The 22,331-nt window shown below is 35.3% G+C and overlaps 4 protein-coding genes across 5 annotated transcripts; 2 read left to right on the top strand and 2 right to left on the bottom strand.

Moving 5' to 3' along the window:
- Positions 1-5,636: 5,636 nt before the first annotated feature.
- Positions 5,637-7,652, top strand: LOC112081462 (probable WRKY transcription factor 54). The gene is made up of 3 exons (XM_024148130.1): positions 5,637-6,188; positions 6,667-6,771; positions 6,959-7,652. Exons 1-3 carry the CDS (start codon positions 5,785-5,787, stop codon positions 7,464-7,466), a joined length of 1,017 nt encoding a protein of 338 aa, XP_024003898.1. The 5' UTR covers positions 5,637-5,784; the 3' UTR covers positions 7,467-7,652.
- A 2,364-nt stretch (positions 7,653-10,016) lies between these two features.
- LOC18027558 (WRKY transcription factor 55) lies at positions 10,017-12,102 on the bottom strand. 2 transcript variants are annotated; one of them, XM_006411277.2, is made up of 3 exons: positions 11,671-12,102; positions 11,057-11,188; positions 10,017-10,559 (listed from the first exon to the last, which is right to left on the bottom strand). In XM_006411277.2, the coding sequence occupies exons 1-3, from the start codon at positions 12,081-12,083 to the stop codon at positions 10,220-10,222; spliced, it is 885 nt and encodes a 294-aa protein (XP_006411340.2). In that variant the 5' UTR covers positions 12,084-12,102; the 3' UTR covers positions 10,017-10,219. The 2 variants fall into 2 exon arrangements, with proteins under 2 accessions (XP_006411340.2, XP_024003758.1); XM_024147990.1 differs by lacking the exon at positions 11,057-11,188.
- A 1,431-nt stretch (positions 12,103-13,533) lies between these two features.
- On the top strand, positions 13,534-19,711 carry LOC18027557 (N-terminal kinase-like protein). The gene is made up of 21 exons (XM_006411276.2): positions 13,534-13,901; positions 14,188-14,286; positions 14,653-14,804; positions 15,006-15,078; positions 15,270-15,392; positions 15,644-15,752; positions 15,895-15,974; positions 16,213-16,294; positions 16,488-16,627; positions 16,726-16,836; positions 16,942-17,058; positions 17,168-17,257; positions 17,375-17,428; positions 17,592-17,666; positions 17,743-17,818; positions 17,978-18,077; positions 18,171-18,240; positions 18,349-18,416; positions 18,512-18,624; positions 18,851-19,105; positions 19,202-19,711. Exons 1-21 carry the CDS (start codon positions 13,776-13,778, stop codon positions 19,483-19,485), a joined length of 2,397 nt encoding a protein of 798 aa, XP_006411339.1. The 5' UTR covers positions 13,534-13,775; the 3' UTR covers positions 19,486-19,711.
- Positions 19,712-19,714: 3 nt separating this feature from the next.
- On the bottom strand, positions 19,715-22,312 carry LOC18027556 (pentatricopeptide repeat-containing protein At2g40720). Its single transcript, XM_006411275.2, has one exon. The coding sequence runs from the start codon at positions 22,289-22,291 to the stop codon at positions 19,715-19,717; it is 2,577 nt and encodes an 858-aa protein (XP_006411338.1). The 5' UTR covers positions 22,292-22,312.
- Positions 22,313-22,331: the final 19 nt, after the last annotated feature.

Here is a 22,331-nt window from a genome sequence, read left to right as displayed (position 1 = left end):
AAAATTAGTATTCGAGATCTGTTTTGTTTAGTTGTGCAATTTATCTCACTCTATCGTAAAATTATTGTAAAAATTTGGGATTTCATCGCAAAGTCAATTTGCTGAAACAATTTTCATCGTTTAACTTAGTAAAGGCAAGCTCACGATCCATGATAGCCCTTGCCTCCTGAACCTCGGAGGCCGCATCAGGTACAAAGTAGCAAGTACCTAAAACGCCTGAAATGTTGTCACTCCACGTCTCCACCTACTTTCCTTGAATGGTCATATACCTCAAACTCACATTTTATAAGATGTTGTGAGGATGGATATGTGTCCATTTCTTCAATGAGGTCAGCCCCATGTGTATAAGTCACTTTCGAGAGATCGAAGTCAATGTGCATTGACATGCTTGGCCTGCAAAAGTATTTGAATAGACATATGAAGAAGATTCCAAGCATCAGTAAGACAAATACCATAATGAGGAAAATATTGTCTTTGGGGTACTCTTCAACTTGCAAATATCATTAACACTAATGCATAAGCAGCTCACAGTATCCTTAATTCTTGATATGTTGAGTTTGGTTCTATGAACACTCCAACAATGAAAATTTAAGTCTAACATGTATCCCACAACCTCTTTCTTCAGTGGTGGCTTTGACCTGGCCAACCTCATCGACACAATTTCTGCAGCTTAACACCTCAAGGTTTCAGACTGAGCAAAACCAACAAATACCTGGAGCATATGGTACATGTGCAATGGTATGATGGTTGCACTAGTTTAAGAGTAAGAACAATCTTTCTACCAAATTGATAAAAATTTCAAAAAAATGAGAGCCAAATCCAACGTTAATGACAGTCATACCAGTGACATTGCAAGAGTTCTTTTATTAACTACTAAATTATTATAGATTTAATCTTATACCAATATGTCGACATTTGATTTCAAAAAAAAAAAGTTTCAAGTTTTCTATTAAGAATTACACATCCAAAAACTGATGGGACATAAAATAATATATAAGAGATGTTGGTTAATTTATTCATTGTTAATTTAAAGGCCCATTAACATTAAAACCTTCTAGAATTGAAATTTTTTATCAGTTAATTAATTATCTAAACAAAATTATCCGACATACAAAATAGACTTTAAGATTTGGAATATGGAATTTTGGATCTGCATCTAAAGAGACCCTATGAATGTCTTTTTCTGGAAGGAGGGAAAAGAAGCTTCCCATTTCGTGCCTCAATCTCTGACCTTTTGTAAAAAACCATATTTAGCTTTTCAAAACTCATCTCTTTTCTACTTTTCCAAATTATTTCCCAAAGTCTCCCAATATAATTGCTGCCTAGCTCATCAGCTATACAAAGCTTCCTCCTATCTATTTTCTGGCTACTTAATTTATCTGTAATATGACAATACAGTGCCAATAACCTTCCTTTTTTATATGAAAAGTGCCAAATAACCTTCATGACAATACAACCATTTATCCTAATGTTTTACAAGTATTACGAAAACATGCTCTCATCAATAATCCGTTTATTTTTCTAACGAACTGTGTGGGAAAAATATAGTTGTAAGTTTTTCAGATATCCAATTATAATATATCCAACTTTTTGATTAAAAAAAACAAATCAAGATAGACTGATAATAATTATAGTAATGACTAACTAATAGATAATGGTTACATCAATGTCTCGCGCACTAGTCATATTATTCATATTATAACAGGTTCGTTTCTATGAGCAGCAGACACTTTTGACAATTTGACGATATGTTTAGCCGGAAGTTCTCTTTCTTTTCCATGGCTCCATAGCTTAGTGGCCCCATTTGATGATTGTTCCAAGAAAATCTATTTTTTAGTTTATTAATATATATATATATATAGCTATAACAAATTTAAAATCTAAAACATAAAACAAAACAAAAGGTACTTCAAACGTACGGATATATGAAAAAAATGGTTGTCGATCGTTTTGGTTCAAACTTATAGTCATTACTGATATGTCATATGAGTAATTAAAATATAGTTGATATTACGAAGAATGGAAAAATGAAGATATGATTCCAAAATTTTCTTAGTTAGAATGCAATTTTGTGATATCATGATTCATGCTTAGTCAATACGTGAATCGATAAGTTTATTTCAATATATTTTTACGTTATTGATTTCGTGATTCCATTCCGTACTTTTTCATTTTTTTTCTACGGTTTCCTCCTTCTGTAATGTGGTCAATTGGAACCAATAAACACAAGACACAGTAAAGTTAAATTTTGAAAAGATGATATGTGGTATATACTGTTAACAACGTACGTACTGCATATATGATTGTATGTTTCTTTAATTAAAAGAAAAGTCCAAATTTGTTGTATCTAAACCTTATGTTACAATATTGGAGACACTTGGCTAAGTATATTAACACTTCACTTGATCTCAAATACAACGATGTTCTAAATAAATATCGGGTAGACTTAAATATCACAAAGTTATAGTCCCTTAATAAATTTAAAATCTATAATAGTCGGCACAACTAGAATATGCTTAAAGTTGTACAGGCTTTTGACCTTTTGTATATGTTTTGGGAGTCATGTCTTGTATTTTAGGAGTCCATACTTTCATTGAACGACCTTTTGGATCTATATGTAGACACAATAGTTGAACAATGAACATAACAAGTTCGTATATTATATATGTTTGTCAGCTTGTGTGTGTAGAATTTCATATTTTTGTAACGATAAAAGTTAAGTTCAGATTTAGTACTGACAAAACTTTAAGCGATAATAGAACCCCTAGCTAGCCAAAATATAAAAATAACTATAGATATGTACCTAGTTGAAATCAAATGCACCCTCTAGAAGTAATAAGAAAAATCGCTAGGTTACAACAATTGCGTTAATGCAGAAATTTATAGTTTTTGATCTGAGTAGTGGTCCCAAATGGGATTTGGTTCTAAACAATATAGTACATTAAAATTCAAACACAAGAGGCTGCCATAAGATTAGTGGGAATAATCAAGACATAAAAAAATATTAGTAATATAATAATCAAAATAACTATATAAGTATGAGTTGGGTCTAGACTAGTTGAATTATTGACGGGTATATTATTCCTTACTTTTATTGCTGTTGTATTTTAGTATCTAAGAATGAAATAGTATAAAATTATTTTGTCCACAACCAGGAATGGCTCTTACAATCATTTTTTTTCTTTTGACTTGATGATTACTTAAATTATTCTGAAGATGATGAACTCCCCGATTGGGTATTTGCACGAAATAAGATTCAACTTACACATTAAAAAACTATATGTTTCATATATTAAAACATTTTTTAGCTTTGTGACAGATCATTATCTAGATTCCAGAGTAGTCTTTAACGATAAGTAGCAGTTCTTTAATCGAGGCCTCTTGAATAAATATCCATAATACAACTCAGCTTAAGATTAGATCAATCCCAAAATGACATATATTTAATAAATTAAATTATTTGCCATTTGTCAAGATCACTTCCCTAATCACCGTTGACCTTTCACACACCATACCGGAAAGAAGACATATTTTTAGTTGTTTTATAATAATGTTTAAGGTTTAAATATTTGAATGTAACTAGTGTCTAGATATGACAATCTCTACATGATTCATAAGTTGAGATATATAAAGAACTGGCGGATTTGGATAGATGAGCTAAAACGAAGATGCAAATTAAAGTTTCTGGGACATGTAACATATATATTTATTGGTTCACACAGAGAACTAACATATCTATAGCTATTGGAATGCATACTCGAATACTTTTTTAGCAAAAAAAAAGAGAGTACATACTCGAAGTTGTTTGAGTTCTAAAAAGTGATTTGATCTTGTGGGGACATTCAATATGAAATGGAGAAGAAAAGATCTCTTCAGCTTTATTTTCAGCAGTTATACATTGCGTTGATCAATAAATTTATATCTAAAGTGAGAGACTTGTGTCGTTGTAACTCCCATGATTTATAGCTTTATGTAAAACTAAAATGTCGTAGTAACGATCGAATAATTTCATTTATGCAAGTTTTTGTAAAGTTGTGAAAGTATTTCTTGTGAAATGTTATACTACTATTAAATATGCTCTTGAATCTTTCAGTAAGTATGTTGCGGTCTTGCGTATTCCCTTAATTTTACAGATGAAAAGAACTATATTAATGATTTGTGATTAGCAAGTAATTAAAGCCGGTTTGTTTGATTTTATTTATAATTGACAAATAAAGTGTGGTAACGTGATAACTCTGGAGAATTAAAAAGCAACCAAATTGATTTGACTTATGGAGTTCGATTTGTGAGTGGATGCACGAATGTGGACTGAATTTATTGCGACTCCGAGGAGTACTCAGTGGCACCTGCCCCCTCAGTGCCCTCACAATATCTCATTAAATTTTTCAAACAGATGTTTTACCATTAACTTTAACTAATTAAATTTGTTGTATACGTCAAATAAACTAATTCAACCAACCCAAATAACTCATTTTTATAGTACTGTTAATAAATTACGAAAAACGAACATATTTCCATCAAGCAAATCAAAATTAGTTCTTTATTATCTCATAGGTTTTAGTATAGTAGATTTTTGGTATTAGAAGGGATGACTATACGAACATTTCAAGAGGTTTTAATTTAGTGACAGTTTTATCTAATTTTCTCTATAATTCGAAAAGTTAAAAATTCATATATAATACTCTTAGAAAATTCGTAAGTACTGCCAAAATGATCAGGACCAAGCAAGCAGTAGGCTGCTGACATAGCTAAGGTGTGACGTGATTGTAATGTCTTTAAAGCGCTCTATTTAGTTTAATGGTAGTTCTACAAATATAAAAAATAAAAATAAAACAAGGTTGCTCTTTATTATATTGATATTAACCTTGATTACTACTTTTAGATCCGAACAAAGCGGTGTCACCACAACTGAGATATCCCTTTGTTTTATAACATTTAAGTTTTAGTAGTTAATCTATCCATTACAAAATTCAAAGGTTCAAACCATGATGAGGATATTCGTTAGTTTCCTAATCCTTCTACTTTTGTAAATGTACACTACACACATGACACATCAATAATTGGTCTTACGTCAATCCTTGACATCAAAAGTTATTTTGGCTTAGAACTATCTTACTCATTAACTCTAAAATACTGTAAAGATTATGGTGGTTAATTGGTCCGATATATCTTTTCAACATGTCTCCTCTCTTTTTTCCCCTCTTCTTGAAAGTGATTGCACGACAATGAAAACAAATTGATTTGTCAGATTATAGAATATTAGCTTAATTTTTCAACTTAATATAAATAAACCCTAACCAAGTTGTTTGAGTTCGTATTCCTGGAATTAAATAAATAATTCCGGGAAAAAAGGAGATACAATAAAAAACAGCAAGTCCTCAAATGTGTTACGGAGATGGATGACATCATCCCACCTCATCGCTGTGACATCAGCAAAACTCTGGTAAGCCAATGGGTGAGTAAATAAGATATCACGTTCCCATTATACCCTCGAATCCATTATAATTCATAAGTTTGTTTTATCACTTTTCCACTTATACCCTCCATATCATTATAACTCGTCTCTTTCTCGTCTCTCTTTCCTAAGCATCTTCCTTTGATTATTTCTCTCTCTTGATCAGAGAGAAAGCAAAGAAACAAAACCCAGAAAAAATCTATCTTTCTTCTCTCCACTATATTACTCCATTTTCTCATCCTCAAATCATCATACCAAGAAAAAAAAAACCTAAGACAAAAAAATCCATAGACCCATTAAATTGCTGTAAACCAAAAAAAAGAAAAGAAATGGATTCAAACAGTAACAACACCATAAAGAGAAAACTTGTCGACCAACTAGTCCAAGGCTACGAATTCGCTACTCGGCTTCAGCTTCTCCTCTCTCATCAACACTCTAACCACAGCACCGATCAGACCCGTATCGTTTCCGGGTCGGGTTCAGTTCCCGGTGATCTGGATCCCGTTGATGAGCTCCTCGCTAAGATCTTGGGATCTTTTCATAAAACCATATCGGTTCTTGATTCTTCTGATACCGTCGCCGACCTCTCTGTCCCTATCGCCGTCGAGGGTTCACGTAATGCTTCATGCGGCGATGATTCGGCGGCTCCGGCGAGTTGCAACGGTGGAGATTCCGTCGACAGTAGAAAGAGGCTTGGGGTTAGTAAGGGTAAAAGAGGATGCTACACTAGAAAGTAAGTTCTTAAAGTTGAATTCAAATATAGATTTCTTGTTTTATATTTTTATTTTATCTCCTTTTTATCTGATTTTTTTTTTCTTTTTTTTAAAACTTCATTTCAAGTTGCAATTCTTGTCTATGGATTTCATCATATGTTTGTGTAGTGCTCCATATATATTGAAATGACTTATTGTAAGGGTTAATGGATATGATGTTGGATTTGTTCATATAATATGCCAATGTATATTAGATATGCGATCACTGTTTTTTGTTCATGGTATTGATAGTGATAGTGAATTGTATGAATATGATTGGTTTGATTAGAAAATCAGTGGAGCCGAAACTGATTTGGTTTTAATTATTGTTGTGATTCCATTACGGACAAGGCATATACTATTTAGTTACCGTGGGTGTTTGTATTACAAGAACATATTATATAGCTCTAATGATTTAGCCATTAATTAATGAATTATTTACTTATTACTAATTTGCAGGAAGAGATCGCATACTTGGACCGTGGAAGCTAGAAGAATTGATGCAGACAGATATGCTTGGAGGAAGTATGGGCAAAAGGAGATTCTTAATACCAAATTCCCAAGGTCCTTACTCCAAATATATGCATGTCTATATATATATATATATGCATATATACATGGCCAAATCATTTTCAAGTAACGAGAATCCCAACACGACACATATCAATCTAATCAAGAATCTACAACTAGCTACTATGTGAATCTTGCAATGGTCTAAATAATTGTGTTTTTTTTTTTTGATGTTTTGCAGAAGTTACTTTAGATGCACACACAAGCCAACACAAGGATGCAAAGCAACGAAGCATGTTCAGAAACAGGAACAATGCCCTGAGATGTTCCTAATCACATACATTGGCCACCACACATGCAATGCTAACGACCAAACACGAGCCAAGACTGAGCCTTTTGATCACAAAATAATGGATTCGGACAATACGATATTGGCTGAAACCATTGCTCAGGGCCATGTCAATGTTGAGGTACAAGAGCAAGAGAAAAACATCAGTAGTGTAACGGTGGCAGGCGCAGGGATGGTTAAGGAAGAAGAGAATAACAATGGTGACCAGAATAAAGACTATTGTGAGGGTTCTTCGACAGATGGGGACTTGTCATTGGTTTGGCAAGACGCGTTGATGTTTGATGATCATCAACATCATCAGAATCCTTACTATCATGGTAAAACTAGTACCATTGCTCAACAATTCTCTTTTATCGACAACGATCAGCTTTCCTCCTTGTTCGACTCATATTGCGCTTAGGAAGAAACAAAGTGCCCTATAAAAATCCGAATCCGGATTTAGGAAGAAACAAAGTGCCATATAAAAATCCGAATCCGGATTGATGAATCATAATCAGGCTTTGTAATATTTTCTCCTTTTCTCTTTGAGTATGTTTAGTGGCATGTAATATTTTGTTTTGTGTTTTATAAAACACCATATGGCATATATACTTCTCCTTCTACATAGGTTTTAGTATCTGAGTCTTGACTAAATAGGTTTTTCTAACAAGCGCATTTTGGATAAACCATAACTTGAATGTATTACTGATGAAACTTAGAATAAGCCAAGCTCCAACTGCGACAATTAATCCCACTAGATTATTGTTTTGCCTATTTGATTGTTATAGCTTTTAATGTTGGATTCACATAATGTTCATTCCATATATATGATATATAATTACCTAAAGAGTACTATACCTAAAAAGTGTAAAGAGACTTATCCATTCAAATTGCGGCTATAAATGTTTGGTGCTAAAAAAAGAAGAAATTGGGACAAATGCAACTCGCAACTGTCGTGCTTGTCTTTTTGTTGTTGCCTTTACATAAGCCCCGCCGTATACACTAGGGCATTAATTAATTAATGCTTGTTGCAAAATAAAACAAAATTAATTAAGTGTTGCTGTATAATATTTTCGGTAGTGACAATAAAAAAAGAGAGGTTCCGTACATGTACGCACATATCTTTCGAAAAGTTCCAAGAGTTTGAGAAATTTAAATATAAAAATGTACAAATGAACAAATTAGTTCATAAATTAAGCCTTTTTTACATGTGATAGTTTTAAAAAGATTCGTTCTCCTGATTCCATAGGTTATAAGATGCTAAATTTTCTGATATTCTAATATGGAAAAAAATCAAGATATAAATAACTTCATAAAATCTTTTTAACCATTTTCAATACACTTCATGTCTTGTTTTACAAATGAGTAAAGCCTCGACCAAAACAGAGCAAGAAAACAAACGACCACGAGAGACTCTTAATACAACAGATGTATATATATTAAGTTCTACTCATATAAATACATAGTATGGGGTTATTGCGATTATAAATCTTTACCAAACTTTTCAACATCTTAAAATTCAAAAAAATAATGAAAAATATTTATCTGACAAAAGTAAAAAATTCGTTAAAAAAAACAAATGGATTTACTGAGAATTGATATACTTTGTTGAAAATATCTGCTACTCCTATAACATCAAGAAAAAAATTATATAAACAATGAATTAAAAAAAATTTAAGAATTTTAAATTTATATATGTCTTTGAGATTCTTTATCTCCGTTCTAAACTTTAAATTATATTAAAAATAAAAATATAGAAATTAAATATATCATCGTGATAACATGAGTATTTTTATTAATACTATTGATACTTTCTTTGTTTTCTCATTTTATAAGAAAAAAATATACGGGACGTTGCTTTCACTTCCTCACAGTTTAGGGTTTCGATTATAATGGAAAAAGTAGGACACAAACTAATTTGTTTAGTTCTGTAAAACCAAAATCTTAAAGAAACTTGATTACGTGATATGATATATGATGAGTTTTGTTTTTGAGTTTTCAAAGTCCAAAAACTAAACAGCACATATAATACACTCAACACCTTAAACATCTTTTACATATCAACATATGTCACAAAGTAATTCAGGATAAGTAAACAAAGAAAATGCAAAAAAATGATAATAATAATAATAATGATAATAATAATAATAATAATAATAATAATAATAATAAAATAATAATAATAATAATAATAATAATAATAATAATAATAATAATAATAATAATAATAATAATAATAATAATAATAATAATAATAATAATAATAATAATAATAATAATAATTGAGGATAAAGTGCTTCTCCATCGACATAACAAGTACACATGATGAGCAAAAGGGCAAGACGAAGGCCCATGCATTATGAATAGTTACGCTGGACGGACCAGTACCTCCACTCGAACAGTTGATTTTGACACTTTTCAATTATTGGGAGGATTCTTCACTCTGGAAAAAAAAAAAAAAAAGACAACAACAAAAAGTAAGAAGCAACAACAAGTTCATGCCAATATGTGAGATACTGACAAAGTAACAATTTTTACCCCTAATTTTGATTTATTTTAAATGTAACGAATTGCTTTATCTTTTTTTTTTTGAACAACTTTTTTTTTGAACAACAACGAATTGCTTTATCTATGCAATAAAATGCTGGATAAATAGTTTTTCTTTATTTATATCCACACGTCCAATGTACCTTGTAGTACTGAAAGAAGTAAAGTAGTAAACAATAGGAAATTCTGATTACTTGTTTTTTTTTGGTCGTCAGAAATCCTGATTATTTAATCCAAAACCCTAACACTAAATGATTGTTCTTATTATTCAAAAAAAGTCCTAAGTACTTGAATTAAAATAAAAATATGTTTTCACAGTACTTGAATAAACAAGTGATTTTCAATAATTTACTTTTCTTTTGAAACTCAAACATGAGTTATTTCACCTCAAACTGTTTAAATAATAAAATAAAGAATGGGAAGAAACTATGATAATAATTAAAATACATGGTTGAAAGTTGAAACAACCCCATTTTAACAAAACACTTTTCGTTGTCAAAAAAGGCAAACTACCCTAAAAGAATTGGTTCCCATTAGATCCCAAACTAGAATCACGTGTAGATGGGAAATATAGAAAACTTTAGTAATAATAATCTTTTGTCCTTTCCCTCTGTAAATGTATGATTCCTATTTGTCTCGCCGGAAACGGTGATGATCATGCTGAGGTGGATCATTGGAAGGAAATATGAAATCCATGTTGGCTCCGATCCCACCACTACCAAACATAGCGTCGGCTATGTCTAAGACGGCGGGACCGTAGTCAACGGAATGGCCAGTTGCGGCAGCGGTTGATGAGATTAATGCGGTGGGGGCGGCGGCAGAAGCGGTGGGAGCGGTTGAGTAGATGTGGCAAGTGTGTGAGCCACGGTAAGTGACTCGGAATGTGAAGGGATCATCATTGAGGCGTTGGACTTGCTTCTTGGCTGGACAATTGTATAACTTTTGGTGGGTGCATCTATAGTAGGCCCTGTAAAATTAATTAAATTCGTATATTTGCGTTTTTACACCCATCCATATGAGAAGCAAGTAGCTATTAATTTACATGGACTAAGGGAAAAAAAATGATTTGTATCACTTGATAAAGACGTCTGAGAAAGATATGTAGTCATTATAACATATATCGATGTTTCAACTTTCAACTGGAGTTTAATAATATGGTTATCTGGTCATTCTAATAAACTAATTGGTGATTAAGAATCAGAAGAGACTGATTACAACTTCTTGATGTGATGTAAATGTGTATTTCTTGGTTAGTTAACTAACTAACGGAACCCCTTTTGTGACCTTGACAATTTCATCCACCCTTATTGAAGAATTATATTCATATAGTCTTTGACTACTTGACGAAAAGCGTTGTCCAGTAATCTCGTTCAGCCTCCAAATAAGCTTGGGTAGATTAATTAATAGTACGTATGTATAAAAAATTAGTAAAGTTTTTGTTTAGGTTATTATTCGTAAAGTTACCTAGGAAACTTAGAGCCAAGAATTTCCTTTTGACCGTATTTACGCCAAGTGTGGTTATCGTCAGGAGGTAGATCTGTGTTTCCCGTCCTTAACGCCGCCACCAACACCGTTTGTTCTTGTCCTTCGTCCTTCCTAAATATGTACTCATTTAATCTACATTAGTACATAAGGTACGTACTGCATATTTAATTAATATCCATTTTAATAACTTTTGCCAAAAAACATATAATAATCTTGAAAGTTTGAAACTTGAAGTGGACGACTAACCAACCATCGAGTTCGTAAAGGATTTAGCCTAGTGACAAATGTTAGAGATTAGCCTCATATGTATATATATGTTCTTGCTTTAACTTCTTTACCAAAAGCCTTTGGTCTAAACAAAAAACTTATAAAACAAAAAAAAAAACTTGTTATACGCCTTTAATCTAATTCACAATTTAATCCAGCTAATCAGAAATCGTTTTCTAAACCTAGTGTTTGTATTAGTTTTGAAAAAGTTTCAAAGTTGTGGTATTTTTACAACAAACACTTAGTTTGATAATGTTTATTTAATTACGGTATTATACTTTGATTGTTTCTACCACACAAGGAAAATAAAAACTTGTACTTTTTACCTCCTGCGTTGCCTTGGCGTGGAGGAACCGCTACCGGAGCCGCCCGATCTTTCTGTAGTCGTCGAAATTCTTCCGCCGCCACCATCAAGGGCCATGAGCTGCCTTTGAGTCATTGCTTCGGTTCCCTGAGATAACATGGACCCGCCACACCTTAACCAATACTCCTGCATCATATCCGGTTCAATCTGCATTAGCATCTGGTCTGAACAAGACGCAATCACTGGTTTAGGTTGGTTCAATGCGGTGTTCCTGATCTCAAGGACTATCTTCAGCTGTTCGTTTGCATCACCAAATGTCTTTGTGATCTCGTCGAGAGAGGTCGATAGAGATTCCGGTGACTTTTCCGGTAAGCTTGACTCAAGCTCCTTAACCATATTCAATCCCTGGAAGATCACTGACATCACCTCTTCCATTTGTAACTTAAGCCCTTTTTTAGATTATATATCTAACGACACACATATATTACATAAGAAATATATATATATATATATAGACGACGGTTACGTGCAAACAGTTAGCTTCGATGTTGGTTCCAATTCTATTGAATTCTGAATATGCAGATTATTCAAAGATTGTGATTTTTTTCTTTCTTAAAAAGACATAATAGCATTTCTTGTACTGTAGCTATTTTTGGGGGTTAGCGAACATGAAAATTTCTTAAACGACAGGTAAAATATGTCTAATAATAAAGAACAGGCTTTAAGGCTATTGCGCAATGGGAAACAACAAAAATATTTTCCAATAACACGAGGAACTATTTGTTTAGTATAATCCCGACCAAAGATCTAACTAGTTGTAACCCATTGACCTGGTCGGCGAATTCGATATAGCAAGGAAGGGTTCGTGTTTTGCTAAACACGGCAGAGGAACTGGTAGTAATATTGACCAAGTCATGGGTCTTCTATGACTTAATATTAATGGTTTTTTTTTTTTTTTTTTCAAATTTCAACTTTACAAGATTTTCTTAGAAGTCTAGACGAAGACTTAAGATTTCAATGCTGAAACTGTTGAACAATTTTTTTTCTTAAAGTGGAGACACATCAATTAAGAACTTTCTTAGGCGTTGAAGCTACCAACTACTTTTGGTAAATTTCTTAACAAAATCTAAAGTAGAAGTTTCTTTCGGGTCCAAAACATTTGTTAGTCTTATTAGCCCTTGTGATACTTTGAACGAAAGTTATTTATTTTAATCTCATGATTTCGTAGAATTTATCGCCCTAAACTCAGACAGTTGTTTTAAAATATATATATTAAAAGAGTCAACACAAGTATTTTTTGTATATATATATATATATTTTGGATAGATCAATAGAGATGTCAACAAATCTAATTACTTGTGAATTTCTAGTCTTTCAATGTAATTTTAGAAAGAAAGAAAAAAAAAAGTTAACTTCTCCAACCATTTCGTTCTGGAATAGTTTTAAACATGCATCTCTAGCTAGTATTTAATAGTCGTATAGTATATTTGTGGATTCGACCTACTATAAGTCTACGCGTGGTTAGACACTTGCGTTTATCATTTGGGTCTCAAATTCGACCTATCACTTTGCGTAAATCTAACTAAGTTTAGAATGTAGAAAGAGATATTTTAAACATTCCAAAACCTAAAAATGCAAGATAGAAATAGAGAAAAGTACAGGAAATTCATATATCCCGAAAACAAAAAAAAAACTTACAATTCCAGTAGAATCACAGAAGCAGCAAAAACATTGTACAGCCCAAACTATGAATTCGATCCTGGGCTATAATTCGACCCAACAAAATATCCACAGATCCAACTCCACGGCGTCTTGTTCACAAATAAACTGCATGAATTGTACAAACGAACTACGAAAACGGCGATGGAGACAGTCCGTTCAGGTTGATCATAATTCCGACGAATTAAAAAAAAGAAGAAGCAAAAACAAATCTACGAAATTCTCCGCTCTGGGAGATGCAGATTGAAAAAGAAGAAGAAGAAGAAGCAGAATCATAAGAAAAGAGCTTTCAGTTTTTCTCTGTTTGTCCGATTTGAACCGTCGTCGTTCTTCTCATTCCATACAGATCCGTCCAAGAGCAACAAGGTTCTTCAATTGTTGGATTGAGACGTTTAGAGAGGTGGAAATATGTTCAAGTTCTTAAAGGGAGTAGTGGCTGGATCTGGGACGGGACTCAAGGATCTGCCTTACAATATCGGTGATCCTTACCCTTCTGCTTGGGGTTCCTGGAATCATTTTCGTGGTACCTCCAAGGTAATTCTCCAAACTCCTTTCTCTCTGTGTAGTTTCGGATGTTTGTAATTCTCATGTTGCTTGCTTTGATCTGAGCTCTTATTTCTCTACCATTCCATTTTTTCCCATGTTTGTTTGGTCTACTTCAAAATTCAGACTCTGCTTCTATGCTGCAGATTAGCTGTATAATCGAATTTGGTGTTGTTAATTCTTCCTGGTCCTCGTTTTTTTGCATTTATGGATTTACTTTTTAATACTGTTGGCTATGATGACATCTCATAATCTCTACTACCTTCGGTTTCTTCAGGATGATGGATCTCCAGTTTCAATATTTGCTCTTTCTGGGAACAGTGCTCAAGATGGGCATCTGGCTGCTGGGAGAAATGGTGTCAAGCGCCTTCGTACAGTAAGTTCTCATAAATTTATAACTTGCTCTATGCTCGTTTCGTCCAAACAAGATAGTTCTTCTCTGATTACTGACGGAAACTTCTCCCAAGCACTAAGAACTCTAACTCAAGCACTTGGAACTCTAATTCATCGAACTAGTGAAGTAGCGGTACCATCTCTTTATCTATTAGGGAAGTAAGAATTCCCCACTTGGAGTGACACATGCGAAATATCTAATTTTTTTTTTTATATCTTGGCGAGCAATTTGTACATAAATTTGCTTAGTTGATTCATCTGAATGTCGGTCTATATGGACCTCTTTCTGGTCTTGTCGGTATCATTGTCATCTTCCTATTAGATTATCATCTGCTTTTTCTTTTTGCAGGTGAGGCATCCAAATATACTTTCATTTCTTCACAGCACGGAGGTTGAAACTCATGATGGTACTACTTCCAAGGTTACTATCTATATAGTCACTGAGCCTGTTATGCCGCTGTCAGATAAGATAAAGGAGCTAGGCTTGAAGGCCACCCAGAGGTATGAACTCTTCTTATGAGCATCAGAAAATAGGCGAAGGATAGCGTTTGCCGCAACATTTTAAATCTATTCGAACAAATCATGTCATAGTCTTATCTGTCTTTTTCCTAAAATTGGTTTTGTCACTTGGCTTATCATGCTTGACATGGTAATTTTGATCACGTCTCGAATTTTGTTGTGACTATGAAATATTTGCCGTAGGGATGAGTATTTTGCACTGGGGCTACACCAGATAGCTAAAGCTGTGAGCTTTCTGAACAATGACTGCAAACTTGTGAGTATTTGCTTTTAACATTATATTTCAGCATTAGAATATATACAAGAATTTCTTGTAGGTATTTTAGATATCATCTTGAATTTATGATTGCAAACTTTCAATCCTCACCCCATTTTCTTGTTGGTATTTCAATCCTCTTCCTTCCACGTTATTTCAGTTAAAACTCCTAAGTTGCACTGTCTCAACAGGTGCATGGAAATGTCTGTCTGGCGAGTGTCGTTGTTACACCTACTTTGGACTGGAAACTCCATGCGTTTGATGTTCTATCAGAGTTTGATGGGAGCAATGAATCTGCAAGTGGACCTATGCTGGTACTCTTCATTCACTATTGTATCTATTCGGGGTTTCACTTTTTTAGTCTTGTCAATTTTATAGCCGTTTCTTTCATTTTGTTTTTTACTGCTTTGAAATCAGCGAACTTGCTCTGATTTGTATATCCTTGGTAAAACATACCTGTAGTATCAAGGGTCAGGTTTTAGTCCTTGTTTCTGTCCAGTTTAGGAATACACCCTGAGTTTGTTGCTTCCTTTTCATCCTTTCTAAACTTATTTTCTTGTTTCAGCCATTTGAATGGCTAGTGGGAACACAGTACAAGCCAATGGAAATGGTGAAGTCTGATTGGGTTGCTATTAGAAAATCTCCACCATGGGCCATTGATTCATGGGGCTTAGGTAAGACCCTGCGTCCTAATTTTCAATCGTATACGCACCCACAATTCTTTCTTATAAGGTTGTCCATGAATTTAATGTATAATATAGCTGGCCAGTTTGAGCACAAATCTTTCATCGAACCACCTTACTTTCTTTTTTGAAGGTTGTCTTATTTATGAACTCTTCTCGGGCTCGAAGCTGGGAAAGACAGAGGAGCTCCGTAACACTGTCGGCATTCCTAAGGTTTGGTTCTCATTCAATTCTTTCTTTGAGTATATGTTACATTCCTGAATATGAGGTTGCGCATTTATTCGGCTTCTTTTCTGCTTCTACATATTATATAGATTTAAATCCCGCGTATTTGGATCTTAGAAAAACCGGGAATGTGTAATTGTCAAAAGTTTTGATGGTGAATTAGTTTGTATGACGTTAATTTATAAGAGCTGGCTTTCATTTCAGTTGAATGTTTCTTTTCTCACAGTCTCTGCTTCCAGATTATCAGCGACTCCTAAGTTCCATGCCTTCTCGCAGATTGAACACCTCAAAACTTCTAGAAAATGGCGGTAATCTTCCTGTCTTGGTTACAAATTTTGTAACTTAAGTTGTTTATTTTAATTCTCCAGTTGTCTTTTCTCTGTATTTTTGCTTTGGCCTTTCCCTCTGGTTTTTTTAATAATGTTTGTAACGATTTTGTATCTCTCATAGTTATCTTTGACCATCCCTCAGCTCTTGATTCTTATTTTCGACATTTGGCAGAGTATTTTCAAAATAAGCTGGTGGACACCATACATTTTATGGATATTCTTAACTTGAAAGACAGTGTTGAAAAAGATACTTTCTTCCGCAAACTTCCAAATGTTGCTGAACAGCTTCCTCGGGAGATCGTGCTTAAGAAGGTGTGAATCTAAATTATTGGGGGTATCAAGACAACAATTTACCTTTACAGTTGAAGGCTTTGCGTTTTGTTATTTGACATAACCTTCTTTTGATGCAGCTTCTTCCTTTATTAGCGTCTTCCCTTGAATTTGGTTCAGCTGTTGCCCCTGCATTAACTGCCTTACTTAAGATGGGTTCATGGTTATCAACTGACGATTTCAGTGTCAAGGTTGTTCAGTCATGCTAAATCTAAATTACTCACTTGGTGTATATATGCACGTGCAGATGAATATTTTTCAATTATTTTCTGAAGTTACTCCCTCCTATGAATTAGGTGCTACCAACAATAGTCAAGCTTTTTGCTTCCAATGATCGAGCTATTAGAGTTTCTCTTCTGCAACATGTTGATCAATTTGGAGAATCAATGTCAGGGCAAATTGTTGATGAACAAGTAAGCTTATTTTTCTCATCCTTGGCCTAATAGTGTGTCTGTGATTGTTCGGCAGCAGTGCAGTCTGGTTGCATACTTTTAACATCAACAGTGGACTGTGTTTTACTAGGTATACCCTCATGTTGCTACTGGATTTGCGGACACATCTGCTTTTCTACGAGAGCTGACTCTTAAATCGATGCTCGTTTTAGCTCCAAAGGTATCTACTCCTAACCCATTTTAAACCGCTTCATCTGATCTGAAGACATTTAGCTTGTCAATATTATCCTTACAATTGTATCTAATGTATATTTCTTTTCTTTTATTGTGGCTGCAGCTTTCTCAGCGCACACTTTCCGGATCCCTCTTGAAATACCTTTCCAAATTACAGGTTTGCCTCCGTCACCTTAATAGCTTTGACTGATTTCTTTTCTAATTTTTAATTGTTGTAAACTATTACCGCCTTTCTATATCTTTGTGGATGGCAATCATTTGGTTATTTTGTAGCTGGACTTAAGAGGTCATTTTGTTTTGCAATTTTATATAATCCTCAGGTGGATGAAGAGCCTGCAATCAGAACCAATACCACTATATTACTCGGGAATATTGCCACTTACCTAAATGAAGGGGTAAGTCTCCACTACCTTCGTTGTTCTTTTGATTCTTTTGTTTTTCTTTGTGCCTAATCATGAAAAAATGATGCAGACAAGGAAAAGAGTTTTGATTAATGCTTTTACAGTGCGTGCACTGCGTGATACATTTCCACCTGCTCGAGGTGCAGGTATGTGAATGCCTGCCCTTAGTAGATCCTAGTAATTACGCAATTTGTAGGGTGTTTTAGCTCTCTGACAATCATTTCCCTTTCATTCAGTCTCTGGTATTTTCCTGCTGTCGTCTTGTTTGTAAGTTTCATCATCTCACTAGAATTTACTTAACGCAGGAATTGTTGCATTATGTGCCACCAGTTCTACTTATGACGACACTGAAATAGCAACTAGGATTCTTCCAAATATTGTTGTGCTAACCATTGATCAAGACAGGTTCGTTATTTAAATGAGATTGTCTATCCTCTTTTTGTTTAATAATTTTGCTCAGGCATAATGTAAAGCATGTTCTCTCAATTTCCTTAATAGTGAGGTTCGATCGAAGGCATTTCAGGCTGTAGAACAGTTTCTTCAGATACTGAAACAGAACTATGAGAAGGTATGCATAATGGCTCTACCGAACTCTTTTCTTGAGCTATTTTTATATCTAAAGTCTTATTGACATTTGGGGGTGGAAAATAATTGGATTTTTTGGGGGTGTGAATAGACAAACGCTGGCGAGACAGGAGCCACCGGAGGAGCCTCAACTATGCCTGAAACTGCTGGTCTTATCGGGTGAGTATAGTCAAATCAGCTTAAAAGATGAATTATATAAGAACATGGTCGGAGTGCTCTGTGTACTAACTGGACTAATTTATTTATTCTTATAGATGGGCTATGAGTTCTTTGACTCTCAAGGGTAAGCCATTAGAGCAAGCGCCTCTTGCTTCTTCTTCTTCAGCACCATCCCTAGCTGCTGCAGCCTCAAATGCTGCAAGCACAGGTACACTTGAAATCTCTTACCATTATTATTTCTCAAACCCTGGAAATAATTTGCCTTGAAATTTGCAACTGCGGATATGTAAATAATAAATAGCAAAAACGAGATTGCCTTGATTATATGTTGGATTGATCTGATATAGTCGATCACTGTGCTATTGGCTAGCCAGCCCAGTTGCCAGTACTATTTCATTTCCTAATTTGTTTATTTCTTGAAAAATTATCCTCAGCAACGGAGGCGCCGAGTGTCAAAGCCAGTCATCATACACGTTCCAACTCGGACTTCACAGAACCACCCGCACCACCATCCCCAACATCAACAGATGGTTGGGGAGATATTGATAATGGCATTAGCGAAGGTCATGATAGCGACAAAGATGGTTGGGGGGATCTTGAACCTCTTGATGAACCAAAACCTTCTCCAGCTCTCTCAAACATTCAAGCAGCTCAAAAACGACCTGTGTCTCAGCCCTCTAGACCTGCAGGTACCAGCCTTTAGCTCAAATTAGTTCGCCTCAACACATTCTGTTAAGCATCCTAAAATTCACAAGCTTGTGTGTTAAATTCCTCGCTCTTTATAGCTACAAGCTCAAGAGCAAAGCTTAGCACGGCGAAAGCAGCTGCAAAAGCCGAAGATGACGATTTGTGGGGATCGATAGCTGCGCCTCCGCCTGCAACTACTTCAAGACCTTTGAACTTGAAAAAGACAGTACAAGCTGATGATGAAGACCCTTGGGCTGCCATTGCTGCTCCACCACCAACCACCAGAGCAAAACCTTTGTCTTCTGGTCGTGGCCGAGCTGCCAAACCTGCAGCTCCTAAACTTGGTGCCCAACGCATTAACCGAACCTCATCTGGAATGTGATGAAAACACTAGAGGAAGAAGATAAACAGCATACATTGTACATTTTTTTGAAAGCATCTCCAGGTGACTCAACACATTGAACCAAGCAACCAACGAATTATTTGATTTGTAATATCATTCATTTTTAAAACCCCAAGAGTGTCTACACTGATAAAAAGAGTGTTTCTTATGTGTTTCGAGAAGTAGAAATGATGTAAAGACACCATCAATTCGGAAATGTTATCTTGTTTCAATTGGACTTAACTTGATCTATCATGTTACTCTTTAAGCTATTCAATACATTGAAGATCTCTGCCGCCATTAGAGACGACGAGCCTCCTGAAAAGAAGACATGAGTCATACTGCTAATTTCAATTCTACTCCAACCTGGTTTTTTCTGCAAGCCTCTCTCCTTCATCTCACTCAACAACTTTGCTGCTTCGTTCTTCAATCCTGCTTCCATGTAAAGATTAATTAGCTGAACATAGTTACTACCTCTTTCCGGTTCCATCCTCAACAAGTTCTCAGCAGATAATATCCCAAGCTCGACATTATAATAAGTTCTTGAAGCAGATAAGAGGCAGAGCCATATGCTACAATCTGGTTCAATAGGCATTGCTTTTACGAAACTGTAAGCTTCTTCTAGGTGACCGGCACGTCCTAAAAGATCCACCATATTTGCATAATGCTCCATTTTTGGTTCGATTCCATATTCTTGTTTCATGATCTCAAAAATGTTTCTGCCCTCCTGCACAAAACCAGAATGATTGCAGGCTGAAATCAGAGATAGGAATGTCACATCATCAGGCGATTCTCCTGCTTTCTTCATCTCATCGAACAGACTCAATGCTCTAAGACAATCTCCATGGGATCCATACCCATATATCATTAGGTTCCAAGTGATCAAGCTTTTATGCTCCATTTTCCTGAAGATATTCTCGGCATACTTCGAAAACCCGCACTTTACATACATATCAATCAAAGCGTTTTTCAGGTGAGTATCAGAAGGAATGTTGAGTCTTAATGTATAACCATGCACACTTTTCCCTTTAAGCAAGCTTGCAGTTGATGAGATTGCTACAAGGACACTTGTGATGGATACTGAATCTGGAAAGACACCGTGATTGAGCATCAGATCGAAAAGCTCCATCGATTGCTCTGGAAGGTTGTTACGGCTGTAGCAAGATATCATTGAATTCCAGGCAACAATGTTGTCCGGTCTCATGCTAGTGAAAACTTTAAGAGCCATTTCTGGTAAGCCACACTTAGAATACAGATCAATAAGGGAGCTGCCAACAAAAACATTCAGCACTAGTCCAGTTTTAGTCATTCCTCCATGAACCTGAAGGCCAAAATCGAGAGCCTCTAATCCAGCGCATGCATTTATAACACTGGTCATAATATCAGAATCAGGTTTTAAGCTATCATCATCATTTTTCATGGACTCGAAAACTTTCAGAGCCTCTTTGAATTTCCCATTCTTGCAAAGTCCTGAGATCAGGGAGCCCCACGCAATCATATCTTTTTGTTCCATAGATTTGAAGACTAAATAAGCATCAGTATCACATCCAAATTTAGAGTACAGAGTGAGTAAAGCACTTTCTATTGCAGACGTACTTTGTATTGGTCTCTTAAACAGTTCCGCGTGGACTGATTTGCCATAGTCATACAATCCCAACATGCTGCAACAGGCTATAACATTTGACAAGGTAAAAGAATCAGACAAGACACAATTCTCTCTCATCAAACTGAACAAATCCAAAGCATAGTGTCCATAACCATTGTCTGCATAAGCTGCAACCATCGCGTTCCATATTTCAAGTCTTTTATCGATAACGCAACTGAATACAGTTTCAGCTTCACCAACCATACCGCACTTTGAATACATTGACAATAGAGAAGTACAAACATAGGGGTCACTGTCAAGTCCCATCTTCACCACGTCGCAATGTATCTGTCTCCCGAAACCAAAATTCTCACTTCGACCACATGCACCAAGAGTTCCGGTGAAAGAAGTGGATACAAGCTTGACACTATAATTCTTTGCAAGCATATACAACTCCAAGCTAGATTCAGAGATCCCACTATCAACAAATCCGATAATCATCACATTCCATAGTACAACGTTCGATTTATCCTCAATCTCCACAAAGACACGCCACGCATCTGTCGCTAAACCGAACTTGAAATACATATCGATTAAAGCAGTTCTCAAGAAAGAATCACCACCTAACGAATTCCTCAACATATACCCGTGAATCTGCCTTCCCTCTTCCCGCCTCAATTTTCCTTCTTTACACAAAACACTCACAACGATGGATAACGAGAAAGCATCAGGCCTTACGCCCAACACCAGCATTCGGCGAAACCGATCAATCCCTTCCTTAAATTTGCGAAATTTGAAGTACCCATCGATCAAAGAGTTCCAAACTGTGACATCCCGAGCAGGAACACCACTCTGAGACCAACCGTCGAACACTTGGACGGCTTCATCTAAAGATCCACATTTTACATACATATTGACAAGCGAGGTTGTAATGAAAGGATCGTATTGCCGACCCAACACGATGACCGAAGCATGAATGGTTTTGCCGTAGCAGAGGTTTGTAAGATACGAGCAAGCTTTGAGAAGAGAAGGAAATGTGAAAGCGGAAGTGCACAAGGGAGAAGAGCCATCATGCTTAGTGTATAAATGCAGAGCTTTTAGATACTCTCCTTTCTGAATTAACGCTCTGATTCCAGAACTAACTGAAGTCGGAGAAGTGTAAGAGTCAGCTAAACAAGAAATTCCCCGACGAATGTGAACGTCGTGAAGCTTGAAGTGCATATCAGCATCGTCGTCGTTATCTTCCGGTACCTCACCTCAA

Source organism: Eutrema salsugineum, unplaced genomic scaffold (assembly GCF_000478725.1).
Source record: "Eutrema salsugineum unplaced genomic scaffold, Eutsalg1_0 scaffold_10, whole genome shotgun sequence".
Classification (NCBI taxonomy): Eukaryota; Viridiplantae; Streptophyta; class Magnoliopsida; order Brassicales; family Brassicaceae; genus Eutrema; species Eutrema salsugineum.
This window is presented reverse-complemented; position numbering and strand designations above follow the sequence as displayed.

Excerpts from the sequence above, each read along its gene's own strand:
- LOC112081462 (XM_024148130.1), top strand. The coding sequence starts at position 5,785 with ATGGATTCAAACAGTAACAACACCATAAAGAGAAAACTTGTCGACCAA. Across the intron at positions 6,189-6,666 it reads AGAGGATGCTACACTAGAAA|GAAGAGATCGCATACTTGGA; the intron begins GTAAGTTCTTAA and ends ACTAATTTGCAG. Across the intron at positions 6,772-6,958 it reads CTTAATACCAAATTCCCAAG|AAGTTACTTTAGATGCACAC; the intron begins GTCCTTACTCCA and ends GATGTTTTGCAG.
- LOC18027558 (XM_006411277.2), bottom strand. The coding sequence starts at position 12,083 with ATGGAAGAGGTGATGTCAGTGATCTTCCAGGGATTGAATATGGTTAAG. Across the intron at positions 11,189-11,670 it reads ACGCCAAGGCAACGCAGGAG|GAAGGACGAAGGACAAGAAC; the intron begins GTAAAAAGTACA and ends GTACATATTTAG. Across the intron at positions 10,560-11,056 it reads CTTGGCTCTAAGTTTCCTAG|GGCCTACTATAGATGCACCC; the intron begins GTAACTTTACGA and ends TTAATTTTACAG.
- LOC18027557 (XM_006411276.2), top strand. The coding sequence starts at position 13,776 with ATGTTCAAGTTCTTAAAGGGAGTAGTGGCTGGATCTGGGACGGGACTC. Across the intron at positions 14,805-15,005 it reads GGCTTGAAGGCCACCCAGAG|GGATGAGTATTTTGCACTGG; the intron begins GTATGAACTCTT and ends TATTTGCCGTAG. Across the intron at positions 15,393-15,643 it reads CTGCAAGTGGACCTATGCTG|CCATTTGAATGGCTAGTGGG; the intron begins GTACTCTTCATT and ends TTCTTGTTTCAG.
- LOC18027556 (XM_006411275.2), bottom strand. The coding sequence starts at position 22,291 with ATGCACTTCAAGCTTCACGACGTTCACATTCGTCGGGGAATTTCTTGT.